General features: G+C 33.8%; 2 protein-coding genes and 1 pseudogene across 2 annotated transcripts; 1 reads left to right on the top strand and 2 right to left on the bottom strand.

The window, feature by feature from the left end:
- Positions 1 to 4,635: 4,635 nt before the first annotated feature.
- Positions 4,636 to 5,927, top strand: LOC120163238 (annotated as a pseudogene).
- Positions 5,928 to 10,191: 4,264 nt separating this feature from the next.
- LOC120163244 (phospholipid-transporting ATPase 2-like) lies at positions 10,192 to 16,110 on the bottom strand. Its single transcript, XM_039173222.1, has 12 exons — positions 16,089 to 16,110; positions 15,779 to 16,045; positions 14,420 to 14,462; positions 13,733 to 13,843; positions 13,227 to 13,369; positions 12,533 to 12,629; positions 12,275 to 12,384; positions 12,028 to 12,192; positions 11,070 to 11,224; positions 10,869 to 10,949; positions 10,613 to 10,733; positions 10,192 to 10,289 (listed from the first exon to the last, which is right to left on the bottom strand). The coding sequence occupies exons 1-12, from the start codon at positions 16,108 to 16,110 to the stop codon at positions 10,192 to 10,194; spliced, it is 1,413 nt and encodes a 470-aa protein (XP_039029153.1).
- Positions 16,111 to 20,426: 4,316 nt separating this feature from the next.
- Positions 20,427 to 23,334, bottom strand: LOC120163242 (cyclic dof factor 3-like). The gene is made up of 2 exons (XM_039173221.1): positions 23,143 to 23,334; positions 20,427 to 22,153 (listed from the first exon to the last, which is right to left on the bottom strand). The coding sequence occupies exons 1-2, from the start codon at positions 23,215 to 23,217 to the stop codon at positions 20,789 to 20,791; spliced, it is 1,440 nt and encodes a 479-aa protein (XP_039029152.1). The 5' UTR covers positions 23,218 to 23,334; the 3' UTR covers positions 20,427 to 20,788.
- Positions 23,335 to 23,567: the final 233 nt, after the last annotated feature.

The following is a 23,567-nucleotide window of genomic DNA, read 5'->3' as shown; positions in this document are numbered from 1 at the left end:
CAGCTTCATACATGTCTGCTAGAGGTTCAGTCTGTACCGTATTTTTGGCAACTTCATTTACATCATCATCATCAGAGTCTATGATGAACTGCGGTGACTCTGGGTGGACGAATAGTTTTACTATTAGCTGTCCAAGATGGTAATCGCAACATACTTCAGTTGCTTTTGCCCTTATTGAAGAAGAAGATACAGATTCTTGGGCCTTTTTTCTCATAAACTTATGCTTATATGTTATCACAAGGGAAAAATTTTGTGTCATTTCAGATCGCAGGGCTGAGATCAAAGCATCAATAGATTCTTTAGGTCCATTGTGGCAACCACCCTATGTCTAACATCGGTACTGTATCTGACACATTGCTGCAAACTATCATGGAAGGTTTAAGAAGAATAATGAGCGCCAATTACTTGTGTGCATGGGTATGTCAAAATGTTATTTTTTATTTGTCAATCATTTTCATTTTTTATGGAAAAAAGTTAGTAAGTTCTACATTTGATGCTCAAGTTACGAACTACAACCTCAAACATTTGAGTTCATGCTTTAAGAGTTGCGAGGAAAGAACGAGGAATTATACGATTACATCAGCCTCATCAATAAATAAATGTGGACAAATGCATATGATGGTGGATATTGATATGGACACATGACGACCAACTTGGCTGAGGCTATAAATTCGACCTTAAATGGGGCACGTCATTTACTAGTAACGGCATTGGTAAAAATGACATATTTTCTTTTGGGAGCGCTTTTTTCCAAGCTCAGGGACAAGCTCAAACTTGGATGCAAAACGGTCATGTGTATCACCCTAGATTAATTACAGATCTACAAAAAAGAATTGATGCATCAAATGGAATGTCTGTAACAAGCTTCTCTAGAACCCATGAATTATTTCGTGTCAGAGAGATCTCGCGACCTCTTCAAGGGATTCAAGCTAACTCATGCAGAGTTAATCTACTAGACAGATGGCGCGACTGTGGGTTTTTTCAAGCTCTGAAATATCCATGCTCTCATGTCATAGCATCTTGCTGGCATACCCATCAAGGACTATAACCGTTTTTTGGATCTCGTATACCTACTTTCATAAGTATTTAAGGTATATGAATTTGAGTTCCCCCATAGGTAATGAGAAAAACACTAATGAGGTTCAGAATTGGCTTCCTATTGTACCAGATTCGTCCTTATTGAGGGAGCCCGGTCGTCCAAAATTCACTCGAATTCATTGTGATATGGATATTTAGGAAAAGTCCAGAGAAAACAAAATATATGGGCATTGTAGAAACCTAGGACACACTAGGAAAAAATGTCCATCTCTTTTGTCATCAAGTAACCGTTGATGCTGTGCTTGATGTAGTTGTTGTTTATCAAAATATAAGTTTATGTAATTTAATTTTCATTTACTTTCAGTTAATGTCATTTGAGCATCACCGATTAATTAAACAAAAAATGATACAACAAAAAATTAAAAAAAAACACTAAATAATAAAAATATTTGAACAATTAAGTAATAAAAATTTTAAAAAATAAAATAAATTAAGTAATAAAAGGTAAATAATTAAATAAAAATTTAAAATTGTTGGTAAATAAAAAAATAAATACAAAAATAATTAAATGTATGAATCTATCGATGCTTGCATCATGAATGTGTTTCGCAGAGTGGTGGTTGTCTGTCTCGAGGAGGATTTCTTCGTATAACTTGTTTTGACTCCTCACTGTCATCATCATCATCATGAGCAGATACATTTTGTTAATGAGGGACGAATGACGATGTAGCACATCCATATAATAAGGACCCTGGAGGTGTATGACAGACTATCCCACCGCTCATAGAAAACTGTGAAAACGCGAAAAGACCGACATCGATGAGTACAAAAACTGTACGGTAGGTGTCTATGTGGCGGCCATCGATGGTGAAGCTTCACCCTCTAAATATTCAACATATAAACCCCATCTACAAACATGGGACTATAATATACGCTAGGAGGGGTCATATAACTCTGTGGCGATGGCGGCATCTGGTATGGAAATGGTGGTGCGGCATCAGATATGGTTGAGGTGCCATATGAAACAACTGTTGAATGTACAGTGTTGTAGACGGTAGCTGCTGTGAAGGTTTCGATGCTATAGCTGAGGATGAATCGGAAGCACCTGCTCTCCGTTCATGAGTTGGGGGACGATGATGTTGAGATGGTGGAAGTCTTTGTCGACGTCGATGAATGCTCCCGCCTTATGTTTCATCGGAAAGTAGAAACAGTTTCTCGTTCCTGTTGAACCACTCGTAATAACTATCTGCAACCATCAAATGGTCTATATAAATAGGTTATGTATGGGGAATGCACCCACGTTGATCCTTTCATATCATTACCCACTCATAGTGCTTTAGTAACCATTTGACTTCTTTTTACTACGTCGATCAATGCTATGCAAATCGTCGATATTTTTAGGTGTTTCTGAATAGATTGTACAAAACCAAATTGCCAGAGCACGCGATCAGTGGGATGCCACTCGACAATCGCATAACATATTAAAGGGACCACCGCCATCCAGACATCTAATGGGTCTCTTAAGTCGTGTGGGATACAAATCCTCATCTCTTTAGTACAATAAGGAGCCCATTCAAACTAAAACAAATATATATAATTTTTATCAAAATAATAATCTAATTATATAATGATAATTAAAAATACATTTTGTTATTTAAATACACACCTCTGTGCCAGCCTTTTGATCAATGAGTAACCTAATTTCTTTTAATTCATCAAGTAAATCCCGATGATCTTTCCTTGCAGTAGATCACCTATTCAATTAAATAATTTTTATATATACTAAATAAAATTATAAATATATGAACTTAGTATTGTAATTACCTCAATAAAGTAGGAAGACCAACGAGTTTTTCACCACCGGACATAAAAAGGGCATGCAATACCACACCCAAGATTGCAGCAGAAAGAGACATCCGCCGATAGTTTTTTTCTTTAGTCAGTAGCTCGACACATTTCCCTATAGAGAAATGCCAAAACTGCCCAGCCCTAACTCAATGTGCCAGCCTGATAAGAATCGGTGAGGTGACGCAACCACATGCAGTGAACTTGGTTGCGCGATTTGTCCAGCATCAGGAGCCCTCCTATCAGTTGTAGTATGCAAGCCCATGCATACATTTTAACCTGCTCATCCGAGGCATCGCTACTTAAATGCTTCAAAGTTGAATCCAACCAATTTAATGGAATTCGACCACCGTTGAAATTAGGTGGGTCACCTCTAAGATACTCCTGGCACAATGAATGCAATAACCGTAAGCCACCCCTGAAAGCACATCTCCATCTTCCAGAAGCCCCAAATGCATAGAAACATCATCTAACGTAATTGTGCACTCTCCGCACGAAAGATGGAATGTGTGTGTCTCCGATCTCCACCGCTCAACCAATGCAGAAATCAAGTTGGATTCTAGGTTACAGTGCACTTCGTATCTTGCTACGTACCCGAATCCAGCCTTGACTAAATATGACCATACACGGATTGATATCTCTAACTTAAGATTACGAATGAAGGATCTATAATACGGTCTCTCTCCTAATTTAATAAATATTATAAAAATTAAAATATAAACTAATACTAAAAAATTAAATAAATAAATTATTAACAATAATTAAAATTAAAATAAATTTAAAATTGTTATCATATCAACAAAATGCCTCGAGATATGAAATCCATCTAAACGTGACAAACCGCCTTCCATTTTATAACTACAAAAATAATAAAAGTTAATATAATAAATTTTAATAAAATAATAAATTATTAATTTATTATAATATAGTAAAATATTTTACCTTCTTAATAGAATTTGACAAGATTTGAGCTTTAAGAGGGTTTGGCTTTGAGAGTGTTTGAGAGAGAATTTGATGTGTGTTAGAATGAAGAAGGGAGTGGGTATTTATATGGAAATGGGAGAGGTTTGGCCGGATGGGGTAATTAATGTGGGATGTGTGAACGGTTGAAAATAATTGAGAGGCGTGGATGGTAACGCGTGTCTAAATCCCAGAAAGGTCAAATGGTGATCCGCGCCTATCCTGACATGGCGCCAGCTCGTATGATGTGGCGCCAGCTCGGATAAGGCACAGATGACCATTCGCGTCTTTCATGACGTGGCGTCAACTCGGACGAAACCCCACGATCCGCGCCTTATCAAAAATGATATTAAATTGATAAAATTTGACGAAACGATACCTTACAGGTAATTATTTATTGTTAGGGTGATTTTAGGTAAAATCGCCCAGTTTAGATATTATTTTTCTAACCATTTTTATACAAAAGTTATTTTTTTTAATAATTAAAGAGAGTTTTTCATTTAAGAATGCCGCTTTTGTGTGGATTTTTTTTTTTTTTTGATTGATGGAGAAAAGCAAAAGGGTGTTGGAGAAAGAGACAAACAGATTCAGGTTTTGGTCCAAAGTCCGATGAGAAAGGGAAAGTGAGGCTCAGGCAACGTCAATACCAACACTTTTTTAAACCAAATACCCACACGAGCGGTTCTCCAGTTGCACCCACTTCCCCTGCCCTTGTTCTTTTAAATACAATACTATTTGATGGAGAAACCAGTGAACTCAAAGCCTCGCCTTTTAAACCTTGTTATGGTTAGCTAGCTTCTTCCTTCTTTGCTTCTTCTTTTCTGGGTTTATCCTGGTTTTTAGTGACAATGAGTAAAGAGCTTAACTTTTTAGCTCCTCCTCCTCCTATTTTTCCTCCTGTGGGGATAGATTCAACAGATTCTTCAATGGGGTTTCAGATTCCGAACTCTCTAGCGGAACAAAGCAACAAAGGTTTGAGCTTTGAACCATTAGAAAGCATGGGAGATGTAAAAGATGGGTTTTTGGGTGCTGGAAAAAATTATTTGTCTTTGAATTCAGGTGTTGTTGAAAATGAAACTAGTTTTAACTCTAGCGGTAGCAAAAATGGCCACTCCAAGCTTTGTTCTAGAGGCCATTGGAGATCAACTGAGGATGCTAAGTTAAAGGAGCTTGTAGCCCAACAAGGTCCTCAAAACTGGAACTTGATTGCTGAACATCTTGAAGGAAGATCAGGTAACACCAAACTTTTTTAGCAGGTCCCCCTTTTTTTTAGATTGATATTTAGCAATGCTTTGAATCTGTTTGATTAAATCAATTTGGCAGGGAAGAGTTGTAGATTAAGATGGTTTAACCAGCTAGATCCAAAAATTAACAGGAGAGCTTTTACTGATGATGAAGAGGAGGGATTGTTAGCTGCGCATAAGCTGTATGGGAACAAATGGGCAATAATTGCTAGAATTTTCCCTGGAAGGACTGATAATGCTGTAAAGAACCATTGGCATGTTATCATGGCTAGGAAACATAGGGAACAATCAACCTTTTATATAAGGAGAAAAGTCTTATGCTTCTTCTTCTTCTTCTGTTCAAACCAATGCTTGGAGTGATGAATCAACAATCTCAAGCAACATTGATGAATCTGCTTCTACTTGCACTGACCTCTCACTAACTCCCTCATCAGCTAAATTTTTCACCAGTTTTGGACAAGCTCACCAAAAGGGTATCTTACTTTTTCTCCTTTTTTTTCAATCAAAAGTTATAATGATCACTGATCAGTTACTTTTTTTTCATCTTATCTTGAAAGTAAATGTTGTTTTTCTACAGCAGATTCATCCAGTACAAAGGGAAATGGGGATTTTGACAAGTTTCATGTGCCAAGACCAATGGGAGTGGCCAATGGTGTGGACCAATTTGCAATCTCATCAGACTCGGAAGTTTCAGCAGCTGAATCAGTGGGCACCAATAAGACCAACAACCATTCCATGTCTAGGGAAAGTGTGAATGGGATCAAAAACATGGAATTCATTGATTTTCTTGGAGTAGGACAAACTTAGGCAGATGAAACCTGGGTGCTTCTGCAGTAATCTCATCATCTCCGTAGTCTTTGTTTCTATAGTTCAATAAATTTTATATAATAAATAAATAAAACTTCAAACTTGTTTTATTTGCTTTAGTTTTGGAATTATCCAAGCAATGGCTGCTAGCTGAGTTAGCAGACCTTGTCTTTCTCTCGTGTTTATGGGATTCATAGGAGATGAGTCAAAGCTTGGTTTTCTGTTTGAATGACTGATTAACTCAGATGAATGAATCTGACCATCTTTTCATGAGCTTTCATAACTGTATTTATGATGGTTATGTTTGACCTTGTTTTACATGTTCTCCTACTGGTAACCGTCAATGCCATGAATCTTATTTTGTTTGTTTAGAAGTGTTTGGTTAGCATAATATAAAATTATTTTTGAGAATATCTTGTTTAATTTATACAATAATATAAAATTATATAGTATTTAGTTAGAGAAATATAATATTATTTGACTATATGTTTTACCAAATTATTCTTGTAATATATGTTTTTTAAGTTAAATTTTAATATTAAATTATAAATATTTTAATTGTTAGACTATTTAACTTCTATCTTACTTTTGAGAAAAAATATATTTAATATATAATTAGTGCTTTAAATTTATATTTTTAAATAATTTTCATAAGCATCATATTTTTTTATATAAAATATTATATGAAAAAAATAATATTATGTTCTCAAGTGGACAGATATTAATTTTCAATATATAAGATCTATTTTTTAATAACTTAAAGTATAGATTATTTTAAATAATTATATTTTTATAGTCATATTATTTTTTACCTAAAAATTTATAAATAATTAATATAATGAATATTAAAAATATAAAATAATTTTAAATACTCAAATTTATTAATATTTTTACTAAATTAAAATCTTTGTATATTATTATTATATTTATAATTTTGAGTGAAAAAGATCATTATAAAAAAATTGGCTTAATGCCCAAATAAGTGCCTAAACTATATCGCCTACATTATTTTTTGGCCAATCCATGTGTCTAACGTTACAAACGTTACCTTTTTAAATGTCCGAACCGTCAGCGGTGTTAGTTTTTCCCGTTAAGTGACACGTGTTATAATCTGATAATTTTCAAAGTTTTATTTAAAATTAAAAAAATAAAATTATATTTTTATAAAAAAAGAGCCCAAAATTTTTGAAAACGTTTAAAAACAACACAAAACTTTAAAAACATTTATTCCACTCCTTATCTCTTCCATTGTTGGTATCGCCGCTGTCGAACCATCGACCCATCCCGACAACCCCTCGTCGCCGTTTCCCCTCTCCAAAAACAACTTATAAGGGTGGTGAAGGATGAATAAAAAAGCTTCATCGACAACACTCCCGAGTTCCCTATTCCCATGCACGGTCACTGTCTCACTTCTCCATCACTATGCTAAAAACTTTACAAGAGCATGGCCACCGCTCGACGGTTGAAATCCAACAGCACTTCCCATTTTCCGGTCATCGCAAGAGGAGGACGGGAAAACCAAGAAAATCACAGCAAGACCTAAAGTTTTCTACCCTCTCCATTTCCCCCAACCGAGACTTTGAGAAATCCTAACCACCCAAAAGCTCTCAGTCCTCTAAACTACATCCGACGCTTCACCCTACTCCCGACTCCGGCGATATCAAAGCTTCGACCCTCGCAATAAACTCTCCGATGCCACCGAAATCAAGAGATCCCGAACCTAACAAGGTAACTAAACCCTCACCTTGTACTCTCTTTTCTACTCTGTTTAATCCAATGAAAAAAAGAATGGTTGCTGGAAATTAAGAATGGCCGAATACCTTTCTTTCGAATCCCTATTCGATGTTTCTATCGTCTTTCTTTCTCTCAAAGAAAAAAATCTGATTGTGTTATTGTATTTGCGTATTTGTTGTTCGTAAATGGAAAATAGGGAAGACTCCTTTGTATTCATTCTTTGCATCGAATATGGGGGACGACCAACCCCGATTACATCTTGCAGTGGTGGAGGAGTGCTGCGACGGTGAGGAAGGAAGAGATAAGGAGTGGAATAAAAGTTTTTAAAGCTTTGTGTTATTTTTTAAGATTTTCAAAATTTGGGCTCTTTTTTATAAAAATATAATTTTATTTTTTTAATTTTAAATAAAATTTTTAAAATTACCAGATTGTGACATGTGTCACTTAACGCAAAAAACTAATGTCGTTGATATTACGAGCACCTAAAAAAGTAACGTTTGTAACTAGGCACCTGAATGAATCAAAAAATAATATAAACATATATTTGACACAAACGGTATAATTTGTGCACTTATTTAGACACTAAGCCAAAAAAATTCATTAATCTAGAACTATTATTGTCAAAAGTGATGTGAATTATCTAATGCATAAGAATTTAGAGTCAATGATATTTTTACTATTTTAACAAAAAAAATATTAACAAAACGTAAGAATATAATTTCGAAAAAAAAATATTCTGATTAGTAATGTTTTTTTCCCCGCAAAGCTCTCTTAAAGTTTTAGGTTTGACATGTGTGGTTAAGGCAGGGCCACAAAATTGAATGTTAAAATCAGAGAACGGGGGTCTATCTGTGTTCCATCATTTAAATCTTCATGCTTGCTATACACTTTAAATGGGTCAATTTTAAGAATGTTTTGAATGTCAAATCAAACTAATTTGTATTCCAAAGAGAGAATAACTCAACAATTTCCCCCCCTTCCAAAGAGAGAATAACTCAACAATTCCCCCCCCCCCCCTTCATATTTGTTTCAGCATGTGTATTTATTGGGGAAAATGTATGTTGGTTGATCAAAATTATACAAATTTTCCCCATGTTATGAGTTTACTACAAATTTATTTTCTAATACTTTAATATTAGTAGATATAGGTGCGTGTAACCCTTTTACAGAGTGTATATGTTATCAATTAACTAAGAATTTTTTAATTAAATACTACCTTATGATCACACTAAATTATAAAAAAATCTGTCATATCGATTATCTGGATTAGTTTATCAATGCAAACGTAAAGACCTAATGAGCAAATATTTGAATTCTGACTGGGAAAATAGTACACGAAAATTTAGCAAGAAAGTAATATAAAAATTGGTAGAAGATACAAATATTATTTATTAATAAATTACAGAAACATGATCAAACACGATATTTTTTATTATTAAAACATCTTAAATATTATCAAACATATTGTTCTATTATTTTATGAAGATAAAAGGTGAGAACTTGAGCGAGAGCTCATGATAAATATATGCACATATGCATAAAGTGAACACTCATCCATAACACATGCACGCAAGTTTTGATCTGTTTCTCTAAATCTATTTAGTTGATAACGGTCAACAGTCAGTGATGGTAATCGATGACGACCGATGGCAGTGATAATTGACTGCCGGTGGCGAAGACTTTAACTTGATTTATTGGTCAAATAAATATTTTATTTAAACTTCAAGGGTTAAATTATTATTTTATTTGTCTAAAATTTAGGGTTTAAGTTAAGATGCACTACAGCAAAACTGTACATTTGCGGTGTTTTTTTATACCTATAGCGGCGTTTTTAAGCGCCGCAAAAAACACATGCGACGCTATAACAAACGCCGCAAAAAGCGCCGCTGCAAATAGCGTCGCTAAAGTTTGCGGCGTTTGGTAACAAAAAACACCGCAATAGGTAACGATATATAGCGGCGTTTGTCCAACAAACGCCGCAATAGGTGTTGATATTTGGTGGCTTTTTCCAACAAACGCCGCAATATGTGTTGAGATTTAGCGGCGTTTTTTCCACAAACGCCGCAATAGGTGTTGATATTTAGCGGCGTTTTGTCCACAAATGCCGCAATAGGTCTTGATATTTAGTGGCGTTTTTCCCACAAACACCGCAAAAGATCTGGTATATAGCGGCGTTTTAAGATACAAACGCCGCTAATTACCTTTTTATAGCTAAAAGAAATTGATTTTGCAAATTAAAACTAATTTGTCAAATGTTGTTTTCTACTCTTTTATTACCCAAATTTAACCTGTAGCATTTTCCAATAAACTTGACATCGATAACAACAAACTTAAAATCCATAACAAGAAAAATGAAATCCATAATAATAAATCAAAGTTTACATTAACGTAAAATATAATGTAGTTCAACATTATTAACTATAATAAACAATAATATCTAAGATATTTTGTTTCTAATCTTACACATTCTTCAAAACTCTTCGTCACAATGAGGCGCTTAAATTCAAAGAGATAAATCCAGATTTATATGGGAAAACAATGATGCAGATCTAGTATCGTCCTGTCATTTCTTGCACAGATATTTTGCTTCATGAGGTCTTACTCCAATTGGCATGCCACTTGAAAAGGCCTCATCCATGGCAATGCAAACCCGATCTCTAGCTTCATATCCAAATAAATCACCAGTTTATATGAAAATCCATTATATCTTACGTTAAAAAAGTTAACAACACATTTCTGCATGGTCAGTCCCAGCAGTCAACAACACGAAGTATTTGCAGGCATGTAGAGAGATGCAAGAAATGAGAACTTGAATAAATGTATTTGTTCAATCCAAGCAACAAATCATACAAGTAGCATAGTTTCAAACATTTAGGAACCATGAAAACTAGTCCTTCCAATTGACCTAGATATTTGAAACAACATAAACAGCCGAACATGTAATTCACACAATGAATTGAAATTTATGTAAATGGTTAACCTACCAGGGGAAATAAAATTGCAAGAAAGGGCGATCTCTATGGCAGTATTCTGCTTGTCTCCGGTCAGCATCCAAAAATTTATTCCTGCTTTCCTGAGTGTTTCAATTGTTTCAGGTACACCATCCTAAAACAATTAAAAATAAAATAAAGGGACAAATGTTAACATCCAAAATACATTCCATGGATATAATGTATATTTGACTTAAATATAAATGAAAAAGGTTTTATATGCAAGTTGGATTTAATAGCTCAACTTCACCTGTAGACAGTCTTCTATTGCAGTGACTCCAAGAACCTCAAACTCATGTTCTAATCTTTGGCAAACCTCAGCAATCCTCCACTGCAGAATGTGTTGATAAGAGGAACTGAGTCACTCATCACCAAACTTGACCAAAAGTGTGCAATAAGGTAAAACATAAACAAATGGAGAACACAAAAAGATCATTAGATAGTACTTCACCTCCCTGTCAACTAATGTGCTACTAGCCTCTTTGAACATCAAAGACCACTCTTGATACTCATCTTCTTTCAATTCACGCCAAGCTAAGCATAAAGTACGTAGCCCCAATTGAGCATATTGTTCTACCACTTCAATAAATGTTCTTGTTTGTTGCCCTGAAAAGGTAATGATTATATCATATAGAAAACCAACCGATTCAGTCACTAATATCTATTGTCCTTTTAAAAATTACCTTTTCTAACATGCAATAACAAGAACTTATATCGGTGAATCTTAATACATTACAAGCCCCACAAAAACTTTCCAATCATTAAAAATATAATATATTAGCAAGCCAGCATGATGAGGGGTAAGGCAAGTTTATGATTCTCGATGCATGATCCAGAAATTATATACAAAAGCGGGGGGAAATCAACTAGGAAAACAGTTAAAGTCCCATAAATGTATAAAGTAATAGCCCAACAGCATCAAGACCCATAATGGAGATAACCTGTGATAAAGACAGAAACAACAGAAGCCACCATAAGAAACCTTTTAGCTTCTAAATTTAGTAAGTACTTCTCTGATTAGAATGAGGTCCCAAAAAGGATATTAAAGAAATTCCAAACCTAAAAAATAAGTTCATGAAAATGAAATGACAAGAATGAGACTTGAAGTTGAAACAAATATATAGGTTAACATGGACTTAACTACAAGATCCAAACCTCCAACACCCCATCCTCGAATCGATGCACATGGTCATTGTTCAAGGCAGGATAGCAACAGTTATTTATGCCAGTAAGCCAAAGATATTCCTCAAAGAAAAAAGGCGATCCGTGCACATAGGTACAACAATCATCAAAAAATTAAATCATGCAGACAAACAAGAATCTAACTGCCAATGAAATCAACCATCAAACAAATAGATTGAAGTTAAAAATAATAACATGATGAGCAAAAGATTAAAAAAAAACATTACCATCATAAGCATAAGGGAGAATTGCTCCATCTGCACCTTTTGACAAAAGTAAAATTTTTCCGTTCTGGCAATCTTTAACAACCACTGACATTCTTTTCCTATCAGAAGTGAACTCCAAAATTTCCAATAGTTCATACTTAATTATTGAACCATTGAACCTGATCTCTGTACGGTATTTAATACAGGAAACCATAAATAATCATCCTAGCGATCAACTTCTTTACATCAAAAAGGGATGGATTTTTACCTAGAATATTTGCATTCTTATTGGCATAAACCATATGCAATTGAGCAGCAGCATTAACAAGAGCATCTTCATCCTGAGATTGTGCCTTGTACAAGATGGCTCCGGTTTTGCTACAGATGATAAAAACAGGTCAGGATGATATGTATTAGCAAATGTATGCAACAGAATTTTTGAAATTAAGAACAAAGTTATGACACTGTTATGATCTATCTCTAAATTGCAGCTAAAAGATTCTACCAAGATAGAAGATAAAATCACCTCTTTATAGGAATAACAATATTACATATAGCCATAACTGTGACAAATTGAATAACGTCAAGAGAGCTACCAGCAACAGCATTAAGCAGCTTATCATCTGTGCACCCGTGGCAAAATCAGTCATAATCATAGTTTACATGAAAATGTCTTCAATATTTGGAAACCAAAAGAAACTCTAACTGATTTAAAGATCCTCCGAATGAATTTCAAACTATTTCTAGCAAAATAAGAATCATAAAATATTAAGAATACTGAGCTCATTTATCTAAAAGCATGCAATTTGCTTCAAGTCATTATGTTATTTCCAAGAATAAAAACTAAAACCATAAAAATTAACTTATTAAAGACTATTTGAAATGATAAATCAGAATTTACAAGAGCTATGAACTTGAAGCAAAATAAGGATGTTAAAGATGAAATTTGTATTCTCATCTTAAACATAGAATTTACGGCCCACGGGCAAAATAACTTATTAAACTCCATTCTCAATTTTGGACCCCCTCAATTATAAAATATCAGCTTTCATTAGCAAGATATAAAAAGTCAAACTGTCCCTGATTATTTCAAGCAAGACAATTTCATTCAACAGAAATGAAAACCTAAAAAATGGATTCAATGAGAATATGAACCTAAAAATGGATTCAATGAGAAAAGATTAGGTAATGAGCAAGAAGGTGAAAAATAGATAACGAACCTTTCAGCGCATCACCACTCTCATTTCCATAGAAAACGCCATTAATGCAGCATCTTCTAAAGATCATTCTATTTTCAGTTAGTGTTCCAGTTTTGTCAGTCATTATGTACTCAACTTGTCCAAGGTCCTCACTTATTGCTGTGCTGCCACATAAAAACAAACCAATTTTATCAAATATATACATTCACTCAAATCTATGGCAGAATCCAACCATGTAGCTAAATAATTGCATATAATTCTTTTAAAAAACAACTCCTATATAACAAAGTTTTAGTTGTAAAAATAAACTTAATAATATAGTAAGGAAAAAGAGAGAGAGGTAAGAGTTGTGAAAAGTAAAACAAAAGGGAGAAAGATAAACAAAAGGAGAGTTAAGTGTGCCAAGTCATACAAGACTCAAACATTTGAACAGATAATGTTCAGTTTGAGTGACATCAACTTAGCTACCAGCTTTGTATACTAAGAAGGGCACTCCAACTAATTGATTTCTTGGAAAAAATACTTACTTCGTTGCATGTGAAGGAATACCAGTCTCATAATCTATCATCTCAGAATCCCAATCAATAAACTTTGCATATAAACTTTTCACAAGATCCAGAGAGACCTGCAAAAAAAGGCTTGATGGTTAACAAGATAAAATATCTGAGAAAGAACTCAAATATGGAAATAAAATCAAAAATTGAAGCAAATAAACAAGATTAGAAGCAAAAATTAAAAGGATATTTAAGATGAAGCTTATATTCTCATCTATTCGAAACCTTACTTCAAGTAAAGAAACCAATCATCTCCCAACCACCGAACCTAAGAGTATTAGAAAATAACCCATTAATCCAAGAGATTTTAACTTGGACCATCAGTACAAGGACATGTGTCTACAATAAATTTAAACTAGAACTAGTTTCTGATACCCACTTGGATTTCTATTAACAATCAAATGATTGAACAAAACATTCTACACTTGTCCTACTAGTCCTAGTACAATCAAATGAAACTAAAACATTTCTACATTGGTAAAGTTGTAATGCATTCCTAATCATATTATAATAATGCCATAATTATTATTATTATTTTAAACTCAAAACTCACATCACTGTTGCTGATATTATAATCGTAGACTATCAAAACTAGAAGTAAATAAACTCAAGAAATACGAAATAAACGGTTTCTGAAGGAATTTAAAAGCCGAATTTTACCATAGAGCTGCAAAAATTTGGAAGCCATTGTTGCGTCTTGTGCCTGCAGAGAGAAATGGAAGAGAGAGATGTCTAAAAGCAATGAAAGAGGGGAATGAAAAGAATGGAGATATCTGGGTTGAATGTAAGGGGAAGATGGATCGAACAATGGAGGTCGAAGGATCAAAGGATCAGAGTGGATGCGAAGAGATAAAAGGGAGGGGAGATATATTTCGATGCCCAGACTGAATCTATGAAATTAGGGTTTTGTTTCGATATGTTAAAGTAGTTTTCAGTAGCAACGTTTTTTTACGTAAACGCCACTAGGTTATATGATAATTGCGGCGTTTGGTATTAAAACGCCACTAAAGTACGAGTCTATAGCGGCGTTTGTTATTAAAACGCCACAAAAGTACGTGTCTATAGCGGCGTTTGTGTAAAAACGCCACTAAAGTACGAATCTATAGCGGCGTTTGGTATTAAAACGCCACAAAAGTACGTGTCTATAGCGGCGTTTGGTATTAAAACGCCACAAAAGTACGTGTCTATAGCGGCGTTTGTGTAAAAATGCCACTAAAGTATGAGTCTATAGCGTCGTTTGGTATTAAAACGCCACAAAAGTACGTGTCTATAGCAGCGTTTGTATAAAAACGCCACTAAAATACTAGTTTATAGCGGCGTTTGTATAAAAACGCCACTACATTACGATTCTTTAGCGGCGTTTTTATAAAAACGCCACTAAAGTATAGTATTTTGCGGCGTTTGTTCAAAAACGCCGCTATATATAAACAATTACCGGCGTTTTCAGTAAAAACGCCGGTACATCCGCCGCTAAAAACTATTTTTGCTGTAGTGATGTAACTCTTTTTACTAGAGTACCACTCCATCAATATGACGAAAGCTAACAACTTAGTGACCAAAATGTTTTGAATTGACAACACAAGTAATTAAAACGTGAATTTTTTAAAACAACATAAATAAGACATGTCAAAAGTAGAGACAAAGAAATTCACGCCCAAGGTAGGATTTTGCAGCAACATATATGGCTTTAGTTCCTCAAATCTATCCTGGTATTCATCCACAGTGCCCTTATGTATTAATTAGCTAAAAATTCCTCGATGATATTAGGGAATGACCTATCTTTGAATCTATGGCATAGATCTGCCTCAAACTCATGCTAATGGACCCTATGCTTGTACATAATATAACCATCAAATCAATTTCAGCTCTACCTGTTAAATACATTGTAGCTACTTTAACCTTTCTGCTCATTCGAGACTCCACAGAGGTAAAAAAATACTTGAGACAATTTTGGACCCAACCCCTTGGGTTAACCCCATCAAAGAAAGGTATTTTGATTTTGTCTTTGTAAAATAGAACCTGCACTGTTAAGAGAACCTCCTATTCCCCTTCTATCTTCCTCTTGACTGTTTAAGTTCTGATGCATTCCACTGTTTTCCCCTATTTGATTACCCAACCTCATATTTGTTTGCATGGTAGGATACTCAGTAGGCTTGGATTTCAAAATTCCAGGCTCATCTATTTTATATGAAAATCTAGACTTATCATTTATAACTATTGCCTGGACAGTTTTCTTTCCCACTGCTTTCAAGTTGGAAGGAGTTGGTGCTTGATCTCCTTCAGATACTGATTGTCCAAATTAAAAATGCGATCATCCTGGTTTACCCACCATTTAGGAGGGTTTCAGTCATCGGTTGTTTGCTTAACTAATGTGGCTAACTCCTAAATCTGCTTCTGAATCGCAGATAGTTCAGCAGATTCAGCCATCGTCTACTTCTTCTTTGGCATACCAGATTCAATGTGTCAGGACTTGAGGCTCCTAATACCAATGTTATGGAATTAACTACTATTTTTTATTTTGTTGGAGCACATTACACTCTCTAACTCCATCTTCTGAATTTGTGTTATGGACTCGAGCAAAGAGAGAAGAGCGGAGAAGAGATTTCAGAAAAGAAAACTTTCCAGCTGGCAGTCATAGGCTACTAATTGATTTACCACCGTTGCAGATGGCTTGGGCTCTTCCACTTGGGCCTGTTTCCCTTCATTTGATAATCCCGTTGATTGTGACTTAACTTCCTCGTGCTCCCTACGTGCTAGCCAGGTGAAATTTCACAATTCTTTCGATCTAATCCCTAACCCTTCTTTTTGAATTCCCAATCTCCCTCAATTTGTTCCTTCTCTTCTCCGACCATGACAATATATTTTTGTTGATGTATGAAATTATCAACTTGATCAGAGTGAACCTCTATACTTTAGAATCTTACACAGACTATATCCCAATAAAACAATTTCATATGGTAACCAATAGTATCAGACATATTTATATTTCTCAGTAAAATCATAAACCATAATATATATCAATTAAACATGGTTGTAATCAGTAAATCAAATATCATAATTTTCATAAGATAAGTCTTCCAAAAATAAGAACAGATAAAACAGTCGTATTTCGAAGCATGAAAAACAGTTATATAGCGTGCAAGAACACACCAGAGGGTCCATATATTCTTCAGAGGGACTTAAAAGTTCTGAGGAGGGGGACATGAAACTTTTGTAGATTTAATCAGATTTCAGATAAGGTCCCTATTAAAAGGTTCGATTACTAACGAATCTCATCAAACATTTAGAAATTAATGTTTCAGGATCATTTAGGACTCGGGTGCATCTGAGAGGTATTCAGAAATTTTTATATTATGATTATTTAAGATTCAAATATAATAGGAGTGATTCCATCGTACAGGCTATCAAGGGCATTTTGGATATTTTGATCCTTGAAGAATTCTTAGTAACTTAATCCAATAAAAGGTAAAGCGATAATTTGCAGTATTCCGAAGTTATATCAAATTACCAAGATTTGGATTGAATCGTACTAAACAAACATCAACACTACGATACTTATCACTCATCCAGACAGAGATACTTCACGAATATTTGTTGCTTAATTTTATATAACTTGTACATCAAATCATAATTATTTCATCATTTCATTGTATTAATTTTATAAAAATAAATAAATTTTAATAATCCTCTATTTTCTTTTATATAAATGATAATTTTAAGTATAACTTAAATTAATATAACAATAAAGATAATTTATAAAAACATTGAACCAAATTGTAAATTGTATTTTAACAATATTTTTCCTCAATAATTTTTTTTGTAAGTTTTCCTTCTTTAAACTACAAACAAAAACTAATGCATTTTATTGTTACATAAAAATATTGAAATTATTTTTTATTATTATTTTTTTTAAAAATAGTCAAGTTTTATGAAGAGAAAAATTAAAGATGAGGTATTGTTTCAGACATAACACCGCATACCTGAAAAGAAAAGGGGAACCTTTGAACCTTTTTCTTTGTAAATTTCCCTTTGTTTACTTGAATTCAAAATAAAAAGTGTGTGATTATTGACAAAGTTATCAATGCTTTTTCCATTGGAAACATTTTCATTCCCTTCTTGTTTTCAAAATTTTAAAAGCAAGGATTAGTTTTTTCTTTTTCTATTTTTGGAAAGCCTATTAAAAATAGAAAACATAAAAAATTACAATGAAGATTTAAAAGTATAACGTAAACGTAAACGTAAACAAATTATAGTTAGGACATTTTCTTATAACCATTAACATAAAAACTAGCCATCTAGATCACACAATGACCAAAAAAATATTAAAAAATATAACCAATGCTCGAACAAAATAACGATACAAACAAATCTGACTTTATCGGCAAACGAACCGTAAAAAGGGATGAAGCTACTGAAGGCCACTGACAAATCAGAGTCAAGCGACGTGAGAAAACTATTTACGAATGCAAAACATGTATCCAAATCAATTCGAGGGCCCAAAGAAGGAAGATCATCTTAATAACAAATAAGTGTCATCTTGATCAGTCGTGACGATGTTAAATCCAACCCTGAGAAAAAAATAAAATAAAACAACGACAAAAAACGGTAAGCTACCAAAGTTGAAGAACAAAGACAGAGATAAACTTGCCATAAAGACAAAGAACATGTCATAAAAAAGTCATAATTATTCTTATTAAAAATTAAAAAAAAAAGATAACCGACAAACAACATCAAAATCGGTGCCGTCATCGGTTAAATAAAATTAAAGAATAAAAAATTGGATTGACCAATAAAATTGACACAAGTTATAAAGAATAAGGATATAGCTTTAACCTTTTGAATCAATTTCATTTAATAATGTACAACTTCTAAACTATTATAGTTTAACCTTATTAGGTAGTCTAAAAAATGAAAAGAGTGTTATTTTTTCTAAATAATTTATATTCGACGGGTGAAATAGCATTGTTATAAGTTAAAAGAATTTTAAATAGATATGTCTTAAATTATTTAAAAAAAACTATTACTATAATTTTTTAACTAATTTTTATCATTAAATTTACATTTTCAAACGCTATTAAAGAATTTTATCTTTTTATTTGAGATTATATATACATTTATCCTCTCCTTTATTTGTTCTTTAGAATGATTATGATTATGATTATGACTTTCTATATGGATTTATTGCCATCTTCCTTGGGAAATGAGTCATAAAGGAAGGATTTTCTCCTGGCGTGTTGAATCCGATCTTCACACACAAAAAGGAAAAAGAATTGTATACAAATACAATCTTTCAAAATGAGCCCTTCTTTCCGGGGTTGAGCAAACCTTTTACAACTGCTTTTTATCAATGAAAAATATTTTAGTTTCTAAATTTTGGTTTTCGGGAATATGGATCACGTTCTTATTGTTTTTTAGGTCATAATATCGAAAAATACACTTAGGGTACGTTTGATTCATGGAATGTAAGATTATCAGTAAGAATAAAAGATTATCAGGGAATAGAATTGCTGAGAATGTTGTATTTTGTGTTTGGTTGGTTTAACAGGAATGTAAGATTACTATATTTGGTTAAAGGAATAAAAGATTATTGGAATGCATATTTGACCAAATTGTTTTTATTATATATTTGTTTTTTTAACAAGTTAAAAAATATTTATATATATTTTTTAAAAATTTAAATTCATAAAATTCATATAATTTTTTTTACAAAATTGAAAATATAAAACGGTTTAATGAAAGGGTAAAATTTTATTTTAACATCTGAACTTCATATAAAATTTTAATTATAGATTTTTTTTTGTAAATCTAAAATAGTTTAAGGATAAATTTGTAATTTAACCTTCATAGAATTTTTATTATTCAATAACATAATAAGGATATATTTGAAAGAAATTTTTTTAATGGTATTTTAATATAAAACGTCGGTAATCCAACAATACCTAAAGAAAGAGAGGTAATGACATTCCCGGTAATATACCCAAAAAAATCCACTATTGGTAATGTAAAATTACCGGAAATGACATTACCGGCCAACCAAACGGGGGAATGTGAATTTCATTCCCATGAAAATCTCACATTCTCCCAACCAAACACACCTTAAGGTTTGATTAAATACTCATTTTAGTCGTTTTTTAAGTCTTTTAACCTTAGCGTTTCATTTTAGAACAAAAATATATGTTTTATAGATGAAAATCATTAGTTAACGATTAATGTTCTAAATTATGAGTCTTTTACCTTAAAATGAAATGTTAAGAGTCAAAATACTCCAGAAAAAAAAATATAAATGTCAAAATGACTATTCAATTAAATATTAAAGGTTATTTTGTCTTAAAATGAAACATCAGTAGGGCCAAAATATTAAAAAAAAAAAGGGATCAAAATGATTATTTTGATAAATATTGGAGGGTAATTTTGATATTCTTGTTTTAATTATTTGTGGTATTTTGAATTTATACCGTTTGATCATACATTTTTCATATTTTATTCTTAAAAATATCCAAAGTTATCAAGTAAAAAGGATGAGCAAGAAAAAGTGTGAAGGAAGACAATATGGTCTGCCTACATGAAGAAATAGAGACTTCCGTGATGAAGTGCATTTGATTTACTATAAAAACACTAAATAAAGGAATAAAAGAGAGCCTCACATTTACTTTACTTTCTTTACATCATCCATCTTCAAAACTGGAGGATATTGTATACAATATTTTCAGAAGAAAACTAACACCAAACGGCCATTTAGCCTAACACGATTCAAATATACGAAAAACCAAACCACAATCCACTCATCTTTCTCGAATCACATCAAAAGAGACTGCAAAGCGCGCGAAATGAAGCGAACACGACTCGATCACTGTCTTCTATTTACACAACTCTCAAAAGTAAAGAATGGATACATTGCCTAACCTGTCTTGTCGATAACCGGCGCAGTTTTGCTTCCTCTGAGCTTTGAACTGATGCAATTTGTGGACTTTGATAGGCTCGTAGCATATTAAACGCCAAGAGTCCAGAGCAAATATTACGTGAGGACGCTTAAGTGCTCTCTTGAAATGTATGCAAACGAGAAAGGGCTGCGGGGTTTGCTTCCAAGATATGACTGCCATCTGCTAGATGATCTTTGCCGTCTACTCTAGATTCGAAGGCGTTGAAGATTTTACCTCCACATAAAGGATCCTTCTCGCCCTGTTTAATACCTAATGTAGCCCATATAGGACTCCTTGAAGCTTCACTAGGATCGTCGATTCTTAGTATTTTCGGAACCAGAATGCACTTCTCCGATTGCTCCCCTTCGACAGAATTTGCTTCTCTGAAATGTTTGCCTAGGGTCGGTAAGCCATTTCCCAAGCCGCAACTGTTGCTAGTAGAGGATGATGAAGATAGGCAACCCTTGGTTGAGACATTTCCTCCTCCAGGAGCCCATACAGGCACACAACCCCAATAAGCAGGCACAAACTGTAATGGACCGTTTGGTGGGCAAAAGCCCGGAATGGCCACCATTGGTGCAGGACACCATTGAATCGCATTCAAAGTAGTGCTGTTTGGTGCATCCATACGTTCTGAATAACACTGACCGGAAGCAGTTGGTGCTGCATAATTTGGTCCCTGATTCCAAGGGAAAATACAAGGAGGAAGAGGGTAGCACTTTGGTAGATGCATTGTGTTCGGCTCATTCAGTCCTGCCAGACCTATTTGCTCTTTCGGCATTACATTTCCGGGTAATTCACTCCCCTGTACACTGCAAGGCATCATGCAAGACCCACACGAGTGTCCTCGTATTTCTCCACAACTGACTGTGCCCGTCTCAACGCATTTACTCTGGTCTCCAAGGCTAAGCACAGTCTCCATGGATTGACAAAGAGGTGCTTCTGCACCAAATTTTAAAATTGTTCCATTTCCCATGGAAGTTGTAGTTTCGCCAGGAGAAAGAAGTTGTTGAGTTGCTGAGTCGGGGGCGTCTATCTGAGTCACCGGTACTCCGCCAGAAGAAACTATTATCTGACGGTACTGAGAAGCCAAGTGCTTGTTCTTCCTCCGCCCAGAACCTATAGGAACATTCCTCATCGTTCCACCAGCTGTCCAATATCTTTGGCAGTTCTTGCAGAAGTGCCGAGGTTGGTTAACGTTGTAGTTATTGAAGTAACAGAATTTCGTGTCGAAGCTGTTGCATCGTGGACATGGAAGGATCTTGTCCGGTCTCTTAAAAGCTTTCTCTTGATCTGTACTATTTGTCTCTACTAGTTCCTCTTTCACCTTAGTGTTCATCGGTATCTCATTCGATTTCATAGAAGCTTGGCATTCTTCCTTATCATGTTCTACCATAACAAACTTACCCCGCTCCCCAGATGCATTCGCGTGAGACGTTTCGGACTGGGGGTTCGATACATCACTACTCGAATCCTGAAATTCAGAACCAAAATAGCCCATCTCATTTTCAACCATAATGAAAGATTCAACTTCAACAAAGCACAAACATAACAATTAGCAGTCATTAAACCCATTCATCAAATCGTAAATAAATTAATGCAAAAAAAAGTTGCTTCTTGACCAAACTCAAAAGATGAATGTTGAAACAGAAATCTTGCAAGAAGTTTGACTGGCAAAAAGCTAGAAAGTATGGTTGCCATAATTACATCACTTTATGCAATGGTACAAGCAATGAAGAGCTTCTACTAAACTACTTTTTCCCATCAACCAAACACAATAAAATAGAATAAAATTATCATCAAAAAGTTGACTTTTTTATTCAAAATTCAGGAAAAGATGGTCCAAAAGAAATAATCCGAGTTCCAATCTAATTGTATCTTCATTTCTGAAAATGAAAACCTTTCACAACACACATATACATGTTTTAGAAAATTTCCTGATAAACATATAATCTCTACTGCCAAAATCATCCAAAAGTTTTCAACAAATGAAAAAAAAAGAGACAATTAAATGATTAAAAGAACTAAACATAATTTGTATGTGCTTACTTGCCGGAGCATCCAAAGCAAAACTTGACCCCACTTTTTTGCGAAATTTATGGCTTTCTTTAGTTCATTTAAAACCCCCAAAAAAAGCATTTAAAATATCAAAAGAGAAACCATTTCATTATTCATTTACTCATTCATATACCATTAAAGCAAACAAAAATCATTCCAACTTCAACTCAATAGAAGCTTCCGATCAAGACAGGTGAATATTGAAGCTGAAAAACTTCAACTTTGAAACCATAACACAGCTTGAAGAAACTCAAAACTTTCCCAACAAAAGCAACAACAGCAGAAATGGGTAATTAACTTCACTGAGAAAATATGAAAAGCATAAGCAGAAACAATAAGGAAAACAAACCATCAAAACCAATAAAAGGAATAAACTTTGAATTTGTATGTAAAAGCTTAGCTCACCCCAACATGAATCTGAGAATCAGGCACAGGAATCTTCCTTCCAAAGAGCTTGAAAGCTGGATCTCCACCGCTCATTTTTTCACATAAATATTTTGATGTTTTTGGAACTATGAAGGGCAAGAAGCATTACCCTTTACACAAAGAAAAGTGTTGTTAGAACGAGGAAAAGGAGGTCTTTAGTAGAAGAAAGGAAGCAACTTTTTTATAATGTTTTTGAGTCTTTTTCACTAAAATCTCATACAACCCCTTAAAAACACAGAGAAAGCGGAAATTTTGATTAAAAAAAGTCTGAGATAAAGCATAAAGAACGTGAAGGATCAGAGTTCAATATTAAAACGTTAGGGTGTGTTTGGTTAACGAAATGTAAAATTTATAGTGGGAATATAAGATTATCAGGGAATAGAATTACTGGGAATATTATATTT

Source organism: Hibiscus syriacus, unplaced genomic scaffold (assembly GCF_006381635.1).
Source record: "Hibiscus syriacus cultivar Baekdansim isolate YM2019G1 unplaced genomic scaffold, ASM638163v2 tig00111432_pilon, whole genome shotgun sequence".
NCBI classification, from domain to species: domain Eukaryota; kingdom Viridiplantae; phylum Streptophyta; class Magnoliopsida; order Malvales; family Malvaceae; genus Hibiscus; species Hibiscus syriacus.
The sequence above is the reverse complement of the archived record's forward strand: the minus strand, read 5'-3'. Positions and strand labels throughout refer to the sequence as shown.